The 20,578-nt window shown below is 38.7% G+C and overlaps 1 protein-coding gene across 2 annotated transcripts in view; it reads right to left on the reverse strand.

Annotated features, from left to right (window-relative positions):
* The window catches only part of GPR156 (G protein-coupled receptor 156), a 57,124-nt gene that overhangs the window by 14,270 nt on the left and 22,276 nt on the right, over positions 1–20,578 (reverse strand). Inside the window, exons 3-6 of one of the 2 annotated variants that reach the window (XM_006905542.3) lie at positions 7,138–7,273; positions 6,830–6,940; positions 2,515–2,628; positions 1,400–1,495 (exon numbers count right to left, since the gene is read on the reverse strand). In XM_006905542.3, coding sequence (XP_006905604.1) covers positions 1,400–1,495; positions 2,515–2,628; positions 6,830–6,940; positions 7,138–7,273 — 457 coding nt within the window. Of the gene's footprint in view, positions 1–1,399; positions 1,496–2,502; positions 2,629–6,829; positions 6,941–7,137; positions 7,274–20,578 lie in introns of both variants that reach the window. The other variant, XM_006905541.3, reaches the window with a different exon arrangement.

Here is a 20,578-nt window from a genome sequence, read left to right on the forward strand (position 1 = left end):
TTCTTTGTTCTTCAGAAAGATATTACAGTGAAATAAAATGGAAATGGGATTATATAAAAGGCAATGGAGAAAATCAAGTTGATCTGTGAAGTGAGTTAGGGGAGCAGCGCTGAGTTTCTGTGCTGGGGAGGATATGCTCTTCTATGAGGATTCAAGGAACTGGGAGAGGCAGTTTTTCAGAACCGTCTGGGGGAGCAGCAGAAGATTAATAATAATAGCATCTAACATTTACTGAGCTCTTACTATGGGCCGGGAGTAGTTGAAAACTCTTACCATTCATTAACTCTTTTGAAACAGAACGGTTCTGAAAGGATATTATCATCATCCCCAAGTTATATAAGAGGAAACTGAGGCTCCGAGAGGTTAAATGAGGTTCTGGGTCAGCTAGGAAGGGGTTGAGTCAGAATTCAAACCCTGTTCTGTCATAGTCTAAAGCTCATTTTCTTATCCATTAGAAATAAACTAAAGATCAAGAGCTGTTTGCTTCCTAGTGTTTTCTTCTAAAAACATTTCTATCATAGTAATATATGCACAAAATTAAAAAGCAACTTTTCCCTATCCCCACCCTCCCTATCTCCACACCTATTTCTTAGAAGCAACCACTTGAACTTTTTCCTGGTGGCGAAGTGAGTGACGTTTACTTTTAAAGACCACATATTTCTAGAAAAACTCCTACTCTTCTAGCAATCAGTTGACTAGCCTTTCCGCCCTGATAGTCAGCAGGCAGCCTTCTGCCATGCAAGGCTTGCCCCGTTCATTGGAACAGGCCTGCTCTATGCTCCCCAGAGCCAGATTCTCTGTTCCTCCAAGCTGAAAACCAGCTAATAGGATAGTTGGTTATAAGGACCTCCCTTAGTGCCCTGTATAGGTATCCCGCACCCTATGGAAATAATATCCTACTTTTGCCATCTAATAGAGACAAATGAATCTAATGATGGCAGATTCATAGCAATATGGGAGACACTGTGATATAGCTGGAATCACTCAAATGATACCATGGGTGTTGAAGTCTGTCTTAGGGCCAACCCTGCTTCTAATCAGAATGAGAAAGTTAGGTGGGTGAATGGCAGCGGGATACCTTGATTCAAATCTTCCTTGTAGGAAGAAAACCAGTATTGCCAAACCAGTTTTAAAAACCAGACCCAGAAATGGGAGAAATGGGAGGTGAATTCCACATGAGTTGGGGGAGGACAAAATGAGGGAGTCCAAAGAAATGAAAAAGTGACCCCCCCAAAAAATAAAAAGAGAAATAATAAGGGTCACGACTTTGAGATTTAAGTGGCAACAGATGTCTCCCCTGGTTTCAATATTTTTTTTTGCAGAAATCACTTTGTTAACTCCCTCTTCATATCCATTTTGTTGGTGACAGACTATATCCCAAGGAGATGTGGTTACCAACCTTGCATCCCAAAACAAGAGCAATCCAGACATCGGGGTACCGGGAGGCACAGAAGTGTGTGCTGGTCAGTGAGCAGGACACTTCTCTTCCTGTCACCTAGGAAGGACACAGACTCAGGACTGAGGGTACGCACGATTGCCAGAAACACATAGCAGATCCCTGTGAACATCCTGGAGCGTGAACTCCTCTACAGTGTATTTCCTCCTTAATATATAAAAGCTATAAAACTTAGGTGACTCCATTAGAATCTCAATGAGAGGGACTCTTCATTGGAGGATAAGATGATAAGGTTGGGCTGACAGGTGGATGCTTGGTGACAGCAGGGTCTATCCCATTATGTACTTTGTTACTATAATGATTCAAATTTTGGTGCATCAGCAAAATTACAAATTATTTCACATCATGTTCCTGCTATTTGTTAACAGTTGAAACCTGAAATATTAAATCTGCAATGTCAAGATTCCACTGTATCCCTCAGTCCATTGTGACACTGGAGACATAGATTTCCTATTAATTGAACACTATGTACTGGGCACAGTTGAGTTCTTGACCTGCATTGTTTCACTTACTTTTCACCAGAGCCCTAAGAAATAGGTAGTATTATTATCTCCATTTTGTCTACGAGGAAATTGAGACTTAGAGAGGTTAAATAACTTTCCTAAGGTCAAGTGGCTGGAAAGTGGTCGAGCTGGGATTTGAAACAGGGTTGACTGACTCCAAAGGCCACCTGGAAATTGTACCTTTACTTCTCATCAATTAGGGGAAGGCAACTTCCTATAGCTGAAAATTCTCATTATTGATAATGAGGAAGCAGAGATAACTGCCCGGCAGATCCAGTGTGCTGACATCTCAGTGAATGCTGTTAGAAGGCACTTGGAGTGGGAGGAGCATTGGGAATAGTGGCACACCTTGCAGACAAGGAGCAAGGCATTCATGGCAGCCACAGTTCCTAACTCTCCCTCTTATTGGGACCGCTTATCTTCTTGTTGGGAGGATGACCACACAGTGAATACAACTGGGAGAATGACCCCCATGTACCACGGAAGCTAGAACCCCCCATCCCCAGTTCAGGAATTAAATTCTCCAGGGATTGGGCCCCTCACCGTCATACTGACACTGAGAATCTGGAGGCACTGGATGGGATCACTCAGTACCCATGTCATGAGCAGGATCATATCAGCTATCACCAGGGCTGCCACCAACCCCAGCAGCTGCAGGTCTTTGATAATCTGTAAAAGAGTCAAGGTCATAATTTTCCTTAGCTCACTGGCTATAAGACACAGGGGCTAGTGTTCTGATGAATAGGCTCGATGGTGAACACTTCCAAAAAGCTTCGTTTCCAGCTTTCGAAGGTGAAACAGATACTAAATATTTACAAGGTTTTCTACGTCTATATCATCATTACCATCATTAAAGAGTTCCATTTGCTTATCTTTCCTGTATCTTGCACTTTTCCACAAAATATTCAAAGGTCTTATAAAATAAATACTCTATTATTTCTAGATATATTTATACAAGCACACAGAGATGTGGGAGTGTTCACATAAAACTGTTAACAACCATTAACCCGAAGGGTGGGATTGAGAGCTAAGAGTGGTAGAAAAGTATTACTAGCATTTTCTTTATACTTATATGAATCACTTGACCTAATGCAAAGAAAATGTGTTACTTTTGTGACTACAAAAATAAAATTAAGAAAATACATAGCCTGCAACAGAGTGACAAGGAAAAATATTAATGAAAAGAGAAAATAAAGAGAATTATGATGAAGGCTCAGGTGAGGAGACTACACAACATCCATGAATTGGGGCAGAAATGTGGATCTGAGTTTTTGTCAACCAATGAAAAGAAGGAAGCACAAGCAGTTACATATTTCATGGTCTTTGTAAGATAAAAACAAATCAGTTGCTTCACCAAACTGCTCAAAACCAGTAATAAAAAGTAAAACTTCAAAGCAATCAGCAAAAAAAGATATATAGAGAGAAACAAGTCATCAGATTTCTCATCAGATACCAGGCCAGGTGAGAAAACAGTGGAGAAAAATCTTCAAAGTACTAAAAGTAAAAAAAAGAAAACCTCAACCTAGAATTCTAGCAAAACATCCAGCAAAACATATCTTTCAAAAACAAAGTTGGAATACAGACTTTTTCAGATCAACAAAAGCTGAAAAAATTCAGCATTAGCATGTTAGATATCCTTCAGGCAAAAGGAAAATAATATCGTATGAATACCTATACAAGGAGATTAAGAGCTCTGGAAATGTTAACTTCATGGGAAAAAATGGGATCAATTTTTATTTTTTAAATATCTTTAAAGGATAACTCATTTTTAAACAAAAAATAATTGTGTGGGGCTTATAACATGCAAAAGTAAAAATAATAACACAAAGATTGAGAAGGTAAGAAAGAGAAGCATACTATTGTAAAGTACTTATATTAGGTGAATACCAGTTATACACAAACTCTTCCAGAAATCAAAGAGGAGGGAATACTTCCCAATTCAATTGATAAGCTTGCATTACTCTGATACTAAAGCAGAAGATTTTACAAGAAAATTACAGAGCAATATCCCTTATGAACGTCAATACACATATTATAAGCAAAATAAATCCAACAATATAAGAACAGGATAATACATCATGACCAAGTGGAGTTTGTCTCAGGATTCAAGGAGGGTCTGAGATCCTAAAATCACTTAATGTAATCCAACATATGAATAAACTAAAGAAGAAAAACCATATGATCATGTCAATAGACATAGAAAAAGTATTTTACGAAACCCAACATCGATTCCTTATATAAACTCTCAACAAAATAGGCATAGAAGGAAACTTCCCCAACTAAATAAAGAGAATCTACAATGAAATTACAGCTAATGTTTTACTGAGTTGTAAAAGACTGAATGCTTTCCCCACAGGATCAAGAACAATTTAGGAATGTCTTCTCACAGAACTTCTATTGAACACTGTACTGTTGTTTCTAGCCAGTGCTATCATACAAAAGATTAGACAAGAACTGTCTTTATTCACAGATGATATAATAATCCATGTAGAAAATCTGATGGAATCTACAAAAAAGGTAATAGAATAAATAAGTTAACAAGGTTGCAGCAAACAAGGTCAGCATATAGAAATCAATTGTATTTCTACATATTAGCAACAAATAATTGGAAAGTGAAATACAAAACAGTAACATGTATAGTAGCATAAAAATATAAGATACTTATAAATAAATCTAATAAAAGATGTCAAAGACTTCCACTGAAAACTATAATAAAAATTACTGAAATTAAAGAAGATCTAAGTAAATGGAGAAATATACTATGTCCATAGGTTAAAAGACACAACATTGTTAAGAAGTAGATTCTCCACCATTTGACCTATAAATTCAATATAATCTCAATCAAAATCCCAGTAGGATTTTTGCAGAAATTGGCAAACTGATTCAAAAATCCATATGAAAATTCAAAGGACTTAGAATAGCCAAAACAACACTGAAAGAAAAGAACAAAGTTGGAAAACTAATATTCTCTAATTCAAAATTTAATATAAAAATACAGTAATCAAGATAATATGATATTTGTGTCAAAAGAAACAACTACATCAATGAGACAGAGTAGATCCATAAGTAGATCTACGTATCAACAAAGGTGCAAAGATAACTCAGTAAAGAAAGGACAGTCATTTTAATAAAAGGTGCTAGAACAATTAGATATCTATATGTAAAAAAATCAACTTTCATCTCTACAGCACACCATATTTCAAAATTAACTCAAAATAGATCAAAGACCTAATTGTAAAACCTATAACTCTTAGAACTTCTAGAAGTAAAAACAGGAGAAAACCTTTTGTGGCCTTCGATTAAGCAAAAGTTTCTTAGATCTGATACCAAAAACATGATCCATAAAATAAAAATTAGGTAAATTGGACTTCATCAAAATTAGAAATGTTTTCTCTTTGAAAGACATTCTTAGCAAATGAAAAGAAAAGCCACAAACTGGAAGAAAATGTTTGTGAATCATATCTGATAAAGGCCTGGTATTCAGAATTACAAAAAAAAAAAGAACTCTCAAGACTCAATAATAAGAAAACAAACAACTAAATTAAAAAATGTGTGGTAAATGAGCAGATACTTTACCAAAGAAGAGCTATACATGTGAAAAGATGTTCAATATTGCATTAGGGAAATTCAAATTAAAACACAGTGAGATATTACTACATACATCTATTAGAATGGATAAAATAAAAAAGACCAATCAAGTCAAATGTTGGTGAGGATTCAGAGGAAAGAGATTCTCAGACTCTGCTGGTGAGAATGTAATATGGTACAATCACTTTGGAAAACAGGCAACTTCTCAAAAAGTTAACCATACACCTACCTTATGTTCCAACCATTCTACTCTTAGGTTTTTATGCAAGAGAAATGAAAGCATATGTCTACGTAAGGACTTGTACATTAATGTTCATAACAGTTTTATTTTTAATAACTCCCCCAAACTGGAAATAAACCCAAACATCCATCAATAGGTGAACAGATAAACAAACTGTAGTGTGTCTACACATTCAAATACTACTCAGCAATAACAAGGAAAGAATCACCGGTGCACATAACAACATGGAAGAATTTTAAAATGATTACACCAAGTAAAAAAAGATAGACATAAAAAAAAGTACATGCTGTATGAGTCCGTTTATATAAAATTCTGGAAAAATGCAAACTCATTTATAGTGATGGAAAGCACATCAATGCTTGCCTGGGAACAGGGACAGGGATGAAAGGATTGGACAGGAGAGGGAGGAAAAGGTGCATGAGGATGCTTTTACGGATTATACAGCACATTTCACGGTGTACACAAATGTTAAAACTTATTGAATCATACACTTTGAATATGTGCAGCTCATTGCATGTCAATTATACCTCAATAAAGCTATTTAATAAAAGCTCTTTAATAATCAGTGTTCTAGAGGGATGGACGAACTTCTTGCTCTTTAGGCGATCTTTTCCATATGTATGGGTATTCGCAGCTGAGCTTTTGATAAATATTCACCATGATTCGATAATGTTTGCTAAAAAACAAAACCCACCATTCCAGAGAAGTAAACTCCAATTGAGAAATATATTGGGTCTGGGCAGGGCCTTTGGATAAAGAGTTTGATGATAAACTTTGAGGTTGAGGCAGCTCTATGAGGGAACCTGATAAAATGGGAGAATGTGGTTAGGATGACAACTGATACCAGGGACATGAAGGAGATCTGCTGCCAGGTAGTTTCTAGGCTGATATTATCTGCCGAATGGGTGTCCTCTCCCTTGCTCACAGCTCTAGGCCCATCCTTCTTAGTCCAGAGAGTGCCTGGACTATGTTTCTCTAGCTTTTAATGAATAGTGAAGCTGCCGTCTGCAGTCAAGCAGTGTGTACTTGCTGCCTACTCACCACTCTCTTGTCTGGGACCCTGTGGGTAAACACCTTGTAGAGTCGCCAGCTCTTCCCCAGAACGGGTCCAAACACAAGGGAGGTCCCAATGCACAGCACAGACAGTCTTACCTACAGGTGGAAAGGGACAGAAACAAGAGGCATGAGAGGAACCTTTGTCATTCTCCACACATTCTGATCTGCAAAGCCTCAGTCCACAGAGCGCGTGGACTGAGATAAAGGTAACCACCACCCACAGGTGCAGTTGGTTAAAAAATTATCAAACTTTGGCATTATATTCAAAACAAAAATTTTAAGACTTCACTTACCTGAATGAGAATTTCCATTGAGCTTCCCATGGACGCATCTCGATCTTGAATCCCAAAGAGATAAGCGCTACTATAAGTCAGACAACTGCCCAGTAAGGTCACAATATTCAGATTGGGACTGGACATCTTCACAATCCTAGAGGGAGGCAGGAAGGAAGACACTTACAGCCATGACCCCTTGCCCTGGGAGTGGACAGAGCTTCCCCACCAGCATAGTCCCCAGTGCAGCCTCAGAGTGAAAGAAAGGCCACTGGGAAGAAACCACTTTAGAGCCCCATAAAATAGCGTTATGATTTATTTAAATTTATTTTTAAAAAGAACTAAATTCTGTCATTTCTCGCTTGCATGACTCCAAGTCTTTTAAAAGAAAGTCAACTTCTAAAAACAGGTAGTATCAAAGAAGAGTTAAGAGTTTTCCACATTTATAGTTGCTAAGAGACTGCTGTAGGCAGCCTAATGATTAAATAACTAGCAGGTAGATACCTAAAGAGATACAGTTTGAAGCCTAAACTACAGTTTGAGCTGTAAAGCACTATTTGGAAAAAGGTTTGAGACTTTTTTCGTACACTATTTACTTCATTTGATATGAAAATTGTTTTCCTGTGTCTACCTGACCAAGTAAGGAAGAGGAAGCAGGGGCTGAAAGAAGGAAATTTGGGAAGGGTCTTTTCTTGAGTTTTAAATAAGGTTACAGAACAATTCAAAGATTAGAGGGAGGTATGGATAATCAGGGGCTCAGATAAACCCTATGCGCCAACAGAGGCTCAGGCAGGACAAGGTAGAAATGTGTGAATTGGTTAACCTTGGGAAAACCAGGCTTAAGCTGGTTTTGTGTGTGTGTGTGATCAATAACAATTAAGAAGTAAAAGTAACTAATAGCAATTAAGAAAGAAAGCAATTATTTTTAAGAGTTTTAGTCTAAATAGTATATTTTACATATATGCAATATTTATACTGAGTCAAGTTAATTATACTTATTTTCATTTTTAATAATATCTGAAGAAGAAAGCATTGTTATCTATGTACCTGGATTACCTGGCTGACCATCTTAAAGCCTAGAGCCAAGGCAAAAGCAACTGCTTCGTGCAGCCTATTTTAATGGCAGACAAAGTCCACAGGAAGCATTAAACAGTTTGTCAGTGCTGGATTTGCAAACATTATAACTACCATTGGCCCCGCTTGATTACTTTGTGGCTGGCAGCATAATTACGTCCATACACATAAGAACACCAGACCACTGCCTTAGGACTCAGGTTTCAAGGACGGTCAACAAAGGCCAAAGAGTCCAGTCGAGCTTTCTCTGGTCTTGGAGCAAACTCTTGGACGTTTTTTCCCCCCTCTAAAAGTGAAAACAACTTTCATGCATTCCCCTTGTAGAATGGGGGTAATAATACCCCTGCCCTTCAAAGCTGTGAGGATTCAATGAGGCAGTATCGCAAAGAACCTGGCACAGGACCTGGCACATAGTAAGTATGTTCCCAACATTAGCTGCTGATATTATTAATTTCACCATTTTCCAGGCTTCAGAAACCTAGGAATTACCTTTTCTTCCCCTGTTTCTTTATCACCAAATCGATTGCCAATTTCTTTCATTTGTTATTTCAAAATCTCTCTGAGTTGTCCCTCACTCTCTATTCCTGCGATCACATTTACCCAAGATACGATCATGTCAGGAGCAATGGAACTGGAGTCAGTTGCGACAGCTGGGAATCCTGGCTGTGCCATTCACAGCTGTGTGACTTTGGGCAAGTCATTTAACTCCTCTAGGTTCCTGTTTCCTTGTGTGTGAATTCAACATGATATCATCTTTCATATTCACCCCAGATTAAATGATGTGTGTGCCAAAACTCTTTGAAAACTCTAAGGTGATGCAAAAATACTAATTTTTAGATTTTTGGTGTAATTTTCAGCTCTCTGTAACCCTCATTTTCCCCTGATACTTCCTATACATTACTTTCAGACTTATTTTCTTAAAATACTACCTTCATCACTTAGCAAGAGAGCTACATGTATAAAGAACATTTTTCTATTGTTTACCTTAAGTCTCCTGTATTTAGATTTAAGATCTAGCCCTACCCTCCTCTGTCATCATGTCTTCAACTTGTGTACTGAGAGTAATCTTCCCTAGTTTCTTTGTCTCTTCTCATAAGAAGGCGGAATATGTGGTGAATATTGACTACCGAAAGGAAAACAATGCTAACCAGCAGCTTCGCAAAGCATTTGATAAGAAGAGTCATACATTTAAGGGACCAGCGCTGACACTGATTCAGAAAGGAAAGTACCACTGACCTGGGACTGGCCACTCAGTGCAGTCAGAAGCTTGGGCAGTGGTACCACTGCCGGGGCGGGCTCTTGCAAGACCAATAACTGAGGCCATTCTTCCTCATGGCCGCTCACAAGCTCCTGGGCATGAGCCATAAGTATCTCATGATGACTTCTTCACCAAGCAATGGTGAGGAGGTCACATATTTGTGTTGCCTAGATCATTGATGGGTAGGTTTCTTTTTTCACTTTTCTTTGGACTCATTTTATTGAAACATCACTGCACAATCAGGTCTCCTTTCATACAATCCAGTATTGCATGAAATCTTGACTTAGAACTCCTCCCCATCCCGATTTAGTTAGGAGGAACTCAGTTATTTTTGACAACATATATATTACATAGTCTTCACATCTCAGAAGTTGATGCAAATCCATTTTTCAAATGGACATGTTATGGACTTACATATGTATATTTCATAGTAAAAACAATTTTACTGAAAACTTGCCCCAGAAAAAAATGAATGAAAAATAATATAGCTATTTTGTTTGGCCAAGTTAACACCTGTGAAGTGCTGAAAAGTGAATCATCTCCAATTCAGAAGGAGAATTATGCATGTCTGGGAAGGTCTTTGCTACTTTGATAGGAATTCAACCACTATTATTTATATTTTCCTACCGAACGAAAAGATGAACCTACATATACTGAATATTTTAATCAACCACAAACACAAAATTTACACAAAACAAGAAGATTTAAATATTACGTACTTAATTATAAAGAGCCAGTTACATCTAGGTTTCTCGTGTTGCATTTATGAAGAGATAAAAACTTGGACTGGGTTACTGGCAGTCAAAAACAAGTTTTTTAAAGGATTATATAGCTATCTCATCATTTTTTCTTCATTTATTGATTGGCAATATCAGGCAAGAGCTTTCTTGATTTTTCTATTCTCAAATCAGTTCTCAATACATATAGAGAAATATATTCATCTACATCTGCAGGACCGCATCAACCTGGATTATCATCTCAGTAGTCTTTAAGACTTCAGATGCATAAGTGACATGTATCGGCTCACAGGTATGATGCTGTAAAATTCTTCATCAAATATTGGTTTCAAGTATAATAAACCTTGAGTTATAGAAGACTGACCGGTCACACTATTGTTTCTTTTTAGTGATGGTTAAGAACTGAGTTTGGAAACGCGTCCTGCAAATGGGGCTCAGGGTACCTCTTGGTTTGCCTTGACTATTAGAAAACTTTCCAAAGATGTCACAGGGTCATGCTTTCTAAAATGCTACATGAGTTGATATAAATGATATCACTGAGTTTTAAACATATCTAAAACCAAACATGATGTCTTTCCAGAACACTTTTTAATACAATAATTAAGATTAAATTGTGAAAATCCATTGAATTTTTTTCAGTCCACTGTTTTTGATCCATGTAACAATAGGATTATAAATCTATCTCATCTGTATTATATGATGTCAACTTTGGTGTAATGTGTGTAATGTAATAAAAAAAGTAATCATTTTTATATCTTTCTTATTTTTTTATTTTTTAAATGAATTAATTTAAATTAATTAATCAATTAATTTTTTTGCTTATATCTAATACATCGAGTTCAAAATCCGAACCCAATTCAAATTCTGTATACCTCAAACTAGTATTTGTGTGATCTCCAACCATTTATATTCAAATTTTGTATCCTAAGGGCAAGAGCAGCCTGGCCCTGCTCCTTCCTCTTCTGCCTGGGCCACTATCCTAGTAGACCATCCTAGGAGATTTCATTAACTTTCCAACCGCCAGAGTTCTAAATCCTTCGTTCATAATGACCTCACTTTATTCCCCTTTCAGACACCCATCCCCAGAGTCATCATCACTTAGAACGGTACCTCTTCATAAATTTTAAACACCAATGTCCCACTCTCTGATCACAATCCATCTAAAATTTAACTCCTAGTCTTCCCCCCTCAACCTGTTCCTCTCAAATTCTTCCCTAGTTCAGGTAATAGTAACTTCATCTTTCTATTTGCTTGGATCAAAAATCTTAGGAGTCATCCTTGACTCTTGCTCACCACCAAATCTAATCATTCATGAAATCCTATTGGCTCTATCCTTGAACTACACCCAGAATCCAACTTCTTCTTACCACTTCTGCAGCCACCACCCTGAGGAAAGTCTTACTTTGCATTTCTCATTTAGATTACTGCAATAGCCTCCTAACTGGTCTCCCTGCTTCTACTCTGGATATCTGTTTTCAACAAAGCAGCCAGAGCGATCGTTAAAGGTAAATCAGATCATGTCACTTCTCTGCTCAAAACCCTGCAAAGGCTCTCCATCTCACTCAGAAGAAAAGCCAGTCTTTACCAAGGTCTACAAGGCTTACATATTTGGTCCCCATTATCTCTCAACTTCATTTCCTACTTTGTCTCCTGTCCACTGTACTCCACACAGGCCTTCTTGCTGTTCCTGGGAATACCAGGCACTCACACACTTTAAGGCTTTTAAATGGCTATTTCCCCTGCCTGGAATGTTTAATTCATACATCTGCATCGTTTATGCCCTCTCTCCTTTCCTGTCTTTGTTCAAATGTTACCCTCTCAATTAGGGCTACGTGACAATCCATTTAAATCACACTCTTCCCTCAGAACTCCAAATCCTTCTTATCCTGCTCTATTCTCTCTATTCCCATCCCACCGGTACTTATCACCTTCTAATGTATTACATAATTTACATATTTATTATTGTTGTTGTTTATTGTCTTCTCCCAATTAGAATTATTCATGATGTACTCTCAGCCCTAGAACACTACTTTGCATATTGAAGGCACTCAATAAAATACTCCAATGAATGAATGAGCCTCCCATCCTCCAGCCACCTCATATGCCTACCTCTAACACACTTGCTCACTGACAGCCTACAGATCTCCAAAAATTCCTTGGTTCCTTTGCTTCCTCAGTTTATCAGCCTTTCTTCTTTTCTCTACCCAATTTCAAACCTCAGGTTGGTTATCTGAACTGTTCTCTCACCAACACTCAATTCTCTTTCCAAACAAGCCCTTTTGCAGTATCTGCCCCACAAAAGCTCTCCTCAAAATTGCAATCCCTTGTCTGCTTTTACATTCAGGCAGCTGAGTGCTGGGGAAGAAAATCATACAACCTTGCAGATTGTTGACACCCAAATCGATGGTCTCCAACATCAATCGGCGAAACTCACTGTGCTACTAATCCTTTTATTTGTTCTATGAGGAATTTCTTAGCATTTTGTGAGTGACTTACCTCACAGAATTCAAAGAAATAAGAGCATGTATCTGGATCATGCCCTCAGTCTAGGTTTGGTGCCCTCCTCTATGTCCTTATAATACCCCAGGGTAAATGAGCATCAATACAATGGTCATGTTATATTACCGGCTTTTTATGTTTGTCCCACTAGACAGTTTCTTCTCCTCAAAAGCCAGTTTGTTTCTCATTCATCTGTATCTCAGCCTCTAGCACAGTCTTTGGAAAATGGCAAGTGTTCCATAACCATTAGTTAGTGAATGAATGAATTCATTAAGGAATATGGAAGGCCCATCTTTTCTTCCTTTCTTTGTCTTCTCTAATCTCATTTTTCTTTGGCAATGCTCTCTGTTAGGTGGCTAATGGCTGCAAAGCAGAAGAGATCCCTGACAATCAGAGGGAGAGTTAAGAGCTGGTTCAGTGTCTGTGTAGTACGTTTCAGGGGGCTCCCTCTGGTCCCTCCTGGGATTGCTGAGGATTCTCTAGCATTACTGAACACAAAAGGGCCAGAGATATATTTTGGGGGCTCTGAGTTTTGTGGATTTCCATAGACACTGGGTTTTGACCACTTGGCAAATGCTCATAACCCAAACCTACATTGAAAAAGCCTCTTTATCTGGATGAGCCCCTCCTTTGCTTCCCCTGTCAGCAAGGTGCTGAAGGGAGACTAAAAATAAATGAGAGAAAGGATCATTGTGAAGCTTCTGCTCTCCCATTCTCTTTGTTTGTAAGAAAGTGCAGCATCTTGGGGGGTGTGTATATTCACATATGGGCACGCACATATGTATTTACTTGTCTCCAATAAAATCAGGCCACTTGAAAGAGTCCTTTCTATTGGCTGAATTCTTCCTGGAGAATTCCCCCAGGCAATGCTTTTGTCCAATATGTCTCTTACATCATGTGTTGAGGGCCATGCAAGCCCAGTGATATGACAGCCCTTGTCGAGCAATTGATGGATGAGACCTCATCTTCACGACCACACAGATTAGACTCTCAGCTTACATCTGCTCAGAGGTTAACAACACACATCTCATTCACTGGCTTCAGAAAATCTTCTGATCTTGGACTGATTTGCTGCTTGCAGCTAGGCTAGGAAGCATGCCTTGTCTTTACATCCTTACAGCCAATAAATTATGTTTTATCATGAGCTAAAATACTCAGCTCTGCCTCTTGTCCTGGCTGGGCCTGTACTCTAAATTTTCCTGCTTTCCCATAGTCATAAGTACTGACACAGATTTGTTTTACATGGAGAGAGCAAGCACCCTACCTACTATTCTGTCAGTGCAAGCCTGCAGCTACTGAAGCTGGAGAGGTACTAGAAGAACAAAGACATTCTGCCTGCATAATAGCTAAATGGCTGGACCTGATGAAATCTAAGGTCCTTCCAGGTCTTCCCTTAACTTATTCCAGAGGCAAGTTTCTTTTCCCTGCCACTGGGAAAATAAGCCAGTCGAACTTTGCATTTCTGCTTCTCTGCCTTAAGCAGGAACAACAGGCTGACCTGGTTACCAGAGATGCATTAGGATTTATGTCCCAATCAGTTATAAATCAATAAAAATATTTAGTTATTAAGTGCAAAAAACAACTTGCTAAGTATCCTGCCCTCAAATTCCCTTTTAGCAGATGACCTCGGTGTCTCCGTGTTTACTAGTTAGTATCTTTTTAGTGATCTTCCTGTGTCGAACATTAACTCAACAATTCCTATATATATCTACTTGTCAAGGTATTAAGAACTGGAGACAGGAAGGCAAATGAGCTATAATTTCTGTCCTTAGCTCATTAGGATACCACCTCCCTTGTTTCTAACCTTTTTACTCTGAAGACAATTTTCTTATTCTCTTTTCATCTTTTAAAGTAGAATAAAATTTTAATTGAACATTAGCAGTTGTTTCTTCAGTTTTCTCACTGGGCCATTTAACAAAAATCTATGTATATGAATGTATGTTTATTATAGATATTTATATATGAATATGCATATAACTTCCAGTGTACAAATTTCAGAATGCATAGCTCTCTTGGACTATGAACAGGCCTAAGGATCTATTTAAAAATGCGTCCTTACAAATATTTTTAAAGCTAAAATATGGAAATTTAGATGTAACACCAAATGTCATTACTTCACTATACCACCTCAAGTTTAGGACAGTAGTGAAAAAGCGTACGGACAGATTCAAGATAAGCTGGTGATGAGAGGAAAAAGAGCCCCAAAGGGTACCCTTAGTGGAGAGGAGCTTGCATGGCTTTAATTGGGAGTATTATGGCCATACTCCACATTGATTTAAAAAAATTAGTTTCAAAATGTATTTTTGCCATTCTCACGCAATCGTAATATATTTTAAATTTATTTTTAAATGCTAGAAACAAAAAACCCTTGTCCTTCATATAACCTCAGAATCTAGAGAGTAGGCATGTGTTGTAATTTATAAAGCCGTGATTTCAACTTCCTTTCTCCTTTAGCTGCTGGAGGCGGCCTTGGGCAATTCCTAGCAAGAGACTTGCAGCACTTCCCAAAGGGCAGAGCAGATGCCCTGATTTTAAGTAGAGCACAAGCACAACTGGCCACATGAAACACCCAATCCCAGGGAGTCTGCTGTGAATCAGAATATTATCATCTACCAGATGACATGTAAATGTGTCTCTTTGAGGCAGGAAAGATTCACCTGCCATTCTAGGGAGATTTCCTTTCCCTTTTCCCTTCTTCTCATCCTCAGGTTTACGGCAGGAGAACTATGGGCCTTGCTGAATTGGAGAGGAATCCTGAACAACTACAGCTGCTGGAATCGTTCCCCACCGGGTCAGAATCTGGGAATTCATGATGAGGGACTGGGTTTTACTTAGCTGTGTCCTCATCAGCACCTTCTACAGGGCCCCTAGTGAAAACTTATTAAATGCTTGTTATCCTGGATAAACCATTAGACTTAGAAGGGCTCTTAGAGGTCCGATACTTAGAAGAGATAAAAGGTGGACTACTAGAAAGGCAGGACCTGCTTGCTTCACACAACTCTACCCCCACAAATTGCCTAGGACAGGATTTGAGTCTTAGGGTTCTAAGGAACACAGCTTAAACCAGTAATCAGACCCTCATTTCAAGATGCAGAGACTTGAATACAGTTTATAGCCAGATCGAGACTACACTGACATAGCTAATCCAGATGTCCAAACTTCTGGTTCCCACCAGTTTTCTTTCACCTCCCCGCTAGGTTACTCCCACCACATGGGGCCCTGTGTCCATCCTGAACTTCTGCTAGGGGCCTTCTTGACCCTGGTTCTAACATCCAGCAGTGGCATTGGTAGGCTGAACATTTTCACCTGCCTTCTCAACTGAGGCTCCTCCAAGGCCCCATTTAGTTGGCATTTATCATCCAGAGGAGACAGAGAAGAAGTCCTGAGTGCCCTGGCATGCCTTCCGCTGGGCTCTGCCTGCCCCTTCCGGTTTTGATTGCTGGCGTGGACCTCGGACCTTGGCAGGGTTCCCTTACGACTCCTGGCTTTACCTACTGGCTGGAATCCCAGACTAAATTCTTGCTGCAATTAGCTTTGGGCTCTTGGTTTCCATTATTGTCTAGTGTCTCCAAGTCCTGGCCCTACCAGTGGCCTGGAAATGTCTGTCCTGGGCTGTGATAGGAGTTGTATAATCTGTCCCGTAATCTGATATGAAAGGAACAATTGTTAGATAATCTATGTGTGTGTGTGTGTGTAAGCATCATTCATGGATTAATACTGAGGTAACACGATATAGTGGAAAAACTGTGGACTTTGAAATCAGACTGACTAAATACACTAGCTGTATATGGTGGGCGACTTGCCAAATCACGTTGAAGTGGTTTTTTTCATCTGAAAATGTGGAAAATAATATTTATCCTCTTGAATGCTATAAAGGTTAGAGATATGTATCTAAAGCGAAAAGCACATATGAGGCCTGTTATAGAAAGTTAACTACTAATTTTAAGTTAAATTGTCTGTATTTACACATATGGACACTAAGTGCTGATTTTATGAAGAGTTCAAAGTACTGAAGGATCCTGAAGTATTTTTGAATCATCAAAAATTACATATTACAGATGATTTTGACTATGTGTTTTCTATTTCTTAGAATACTGGTAACGATGCAGAATAATATTCAAAAGAGTAGCCAACTTTGATTATATATTTAATATGTGCTAGGCAGTTGCTAAGTGCTCTACATATACTACCTAATACAGTCTTCAGAGCATTCTGAGATAGGTACTATCTTTACCCCTATTTTAAAATAGGGAAATGGGATTCAGCTAAATTCAAGTCACATGACTAATAAGTGCCAGAGCTGGGATTTGAGGTGGAATTTGATTCCAGCGCCTGAGCGTTTATGCCATTTAATCTTTCCCTGTTCACACACTTAATCTATTGTGAACATTATTAAGGAAAAACCCTTAGCCCCTCTCTCCATTCAACACGCCCCCCGCCCAAGGCCTATTCACTCCAGTACTGAATCCTCCTCAAGCGAGCAGGAGTGAACAACTGAATTAGAGAGAGGCTAACAAGCCTGGGCCAGGTTCTATCAAATGGTCTCTAAGACAGGAATCTCCACTCCTCTTTCCTCCTGTCCCACCTTCACCTGGCAGTGAGCTCTCCTCCACTTCCTCGGCCCCATTTTAGCATCATGTCAAGCAGTGCTTTCTAATTTAACTTTCCCCAGAAATCCCTGTGCTTGCTTTTTCTCAAAATCTTTTTTTATTTTGAAATTATTTAAGGTTCACGAGAAGTTGCAAAACAGAACAGAGAGTTTCTGTGTACCCTTCACCCAGCTTTCTCCAAAGATAACATCTTACATAACCAGGGTACATTATTAAACCCAGAAAATTGACATTGGCTCAATACTATTAACTAAACTATAGACCCTGTTCAAATTTCACCAGTTTTAACATGTACTCCGTGTGTATGTGTGTGAAGTTCTGTGAAATTTATCACGTGTATAGATTAATGTGACTACCACCATCATCAGGATACTGAGCTGTTTGTTCCATTATGCAAACAAGACCTCCCTCAAACTACATCTTTATCTTCACATCTTCCCCCACTGTCACTCTTGGGAACCTCTGATCTCTTCTTCACTATAAATTTGTCTCTTGAGAATGCACGATAATCATACAGTATGTAACATCTTGAGATTGGCTTTTTGTTTTTTTTATTCAGCATAATGCCCTTGATATTAATCCAAGCTGTTGCATGTATTAACAGCTGTTCCATTATATTGTTAGATAGTGTTCCACTGTATGGATGTACCATAGTTGTTGTACATTCACCTGCTGAAGGATGTTTACATTGTTTCTAGTTTTTGATTATTATAAATAAAAGCTGTGGTATGATTTGTGTATGTTTTTTTTTTTTTTTGAGTAAGTGTTCATTTCTCTAGGGTAAATACCCAGGAATGCTGAATTGCACAATGAGTATATTTTTGATTTTGTATGAATTTGCTAAAAACGTTTTCCAAGGCAGCAGTAACATTTTACACACCCACCAGAAATGTTTGAGAGATTCAGTTTCTCTGCATCCTTGCCGACACTTGGTATTTATTGTCACTATGTGTGCTTTTGGTTTGTGCGGCACATGTTGGTCTTGAAGAGGAGAAACCTTGGACATCAGTTGGTTATCAGCCCTGTGCACTTTGACTAGACCGAATTTTGGAGGGGAGTGAAATGTTTTAGGCTCCAAATTCTTATCAAGCATCTCCTATATGCCAGACATTGTGGCAGGTGCTAGGAAATACACACACACACACACACACACAAAACTGTATTTGCCTTTGAGAACTTAATATGTAGCACAGGAGTATAATAAGTGAAGAGGTAAATATGATTATAAATAGAATTATAAAAGAATGGATAGGTAAATATGTAGTAACATGGGTATATGCGAAGTGCTATGGGCATTGATAAAGGAAATGTACCTTAGAACAGTGGTTCTCAAATTTCAGAATGGATAAGAATCACCTGAAGAGCTTGTTAAAATACATATCTAGTCATCATCCCCAAGTTTCAGATTCAGTAGGATCTAGGATAGGGCCTCAAAGATTTGTATTTCTGACAAGTACCCAGATTGTACTATGCTTCTAGTCCAGGGACTGCATTGTGATGGATAAGAGTTTGTCTTAAAGGATGAATAGGAGTTTGCCAGGTGAAAAATGAGATGAGTCATGAAACGAGAAAGAGTGGGAACAAAAACATGGTGATGAAAGTGCATGGCATGCTCCAGAAATGGCCATTACCTGGTATAACAGGAGCACAACTTAATTCAAAGAGAATAGCAGAAGTTGTAGATTAAGGCCAGACCGCAAAAGATCTCAAATGCTTGTCTAAAGAGTTGTGTCGGCAGTATAAGTCTATGTTTGAAAACCAGGTCTGTGTTTGGAAAAAAATTCTGGCAAGAGGACAGTAGCTCAACTGGAAATGGAAGACCAGTTAGGGGGCTACTGCAATAATTCAGATGAAAAGTAGATCAGGGCTACCCTTGAGCAATGGAGATGGACAATATGAGACAGATCTGAGAGTCATTCAGAGGTTTAATGTCTAAGACTTAGTGACTAAGTGAATATGTAGGGAGATGAAGGAATCCAGAATGAAGAATAGATGGACTGAGACAGGAAAGACAGAAAAGTAGAGGAAGATTAGGGTACGGTATGAGTCTGGTGTTTGGTCACTGAATCTGAATCAACTGAGGGACATCTGACAATATCAACTATGAAGTTAGAAAAGGGGCTTTGAAAGAGGCAGGGCTTGGGGATATGTTGCAGGAGGGATTAAGACTAAGTGAGGGGTAGAGTGTAAAAAGTGAATCAAGACTGGGACCCAAGGTGATAGCAACATTAAATAGGTAGGTGGAGTTCAGGAGCCAGTGAAAGCAGCCAGTAAGAAGCAAAACCAGGGCATTCATGTATCGTAAAGTCAAGAAAAGAGGTTTCAGAAAGAAGGAACAGAAAAGATGGTAAAGTGTTATGTGGCTTTGAGGTTAAACAGGATGGAGTCTGAAAGATCAGTTGGTTTAATGACCTTGGCAAGGGTCATTTCAGTGGAATGAGGGCATGGGTTGAAGAGTGAATTGGAGATGAAGTGGAGGAGGCTAGTGAATACCACTCTTTTAAGAGGGTTGATGATAATAGGAGAGAGAGCGCTGGGGCAATAGCTTCAGGGAGAGGTATGACCAAGAGAAACATTTCTTCCAGAGGTTTTCAGCGTCTTGAGGAGTGCCAACAGGTTTCAGTGATTAATCATTATTTATTTGTCTACCTGACTCAAAATACACAAAACACAAAAACACTCATCAGCTACTACTGATCTATCCACAGGGGGCAATTTGAGTGTGGTAATGATGCTGGTATCTTTCTCAATAAATTCAAGGGCACATAATTACTTTAGTCTTATTGTCTTTTGGTCTCTGAGCACTCCCTATGTCCCATTATTAGCAGCAAGAGTTTGCACTATTATTCTAGTTTCTTCCTTTTAATAGATTTAAATAATTTAAATAATACCTTTATGTGTTTTGAACTCTCTTCAAAGGCGCTTCTCAAAGTCTTTTTTCCCATTTTGTACCTAACCTGACAAACTGGGGGCCCCCCTGTTATCCTCTGGAGAGCTTCTGACATTCTTTGAGAGATGTCCTTTTCCCTCCACGGTGTCTCCAATCTTCTTATGACTTTCAAAAGCCTACCTTTCAATTCCCTCCTAGTTAATATGCACATTTTGTCACAGTTTCCTTTTGAACATTGAATAATTGAGATAAATTTTCTGGGTTCATGGATTTAATTGTGTCATGACTACTAGCGTTTGTTGGCTCACCCATGGTTACCTCCTAAGACCAACTCCTCAGGTCGCCAGGCAAGAACCACAGCCAGGACTTTTTCTCTAACAGTGGGTGGTTTGAA

The sequence above is a fragment of the Pteropus alecto genome, unplaced genomic scaffold (assembly GCF_000325575.1).
Source record: "Pteropus alecto unplaced genomic scaffold, ASM32557v1 scaffold251, whole genome shotgun sequence".
Lineage (NCBI taxonomy): Eukaryota > Metazoa > Chordata > Mammalia > Chiroptera > Pteropodidae > Pteropus > Pteropus alecto.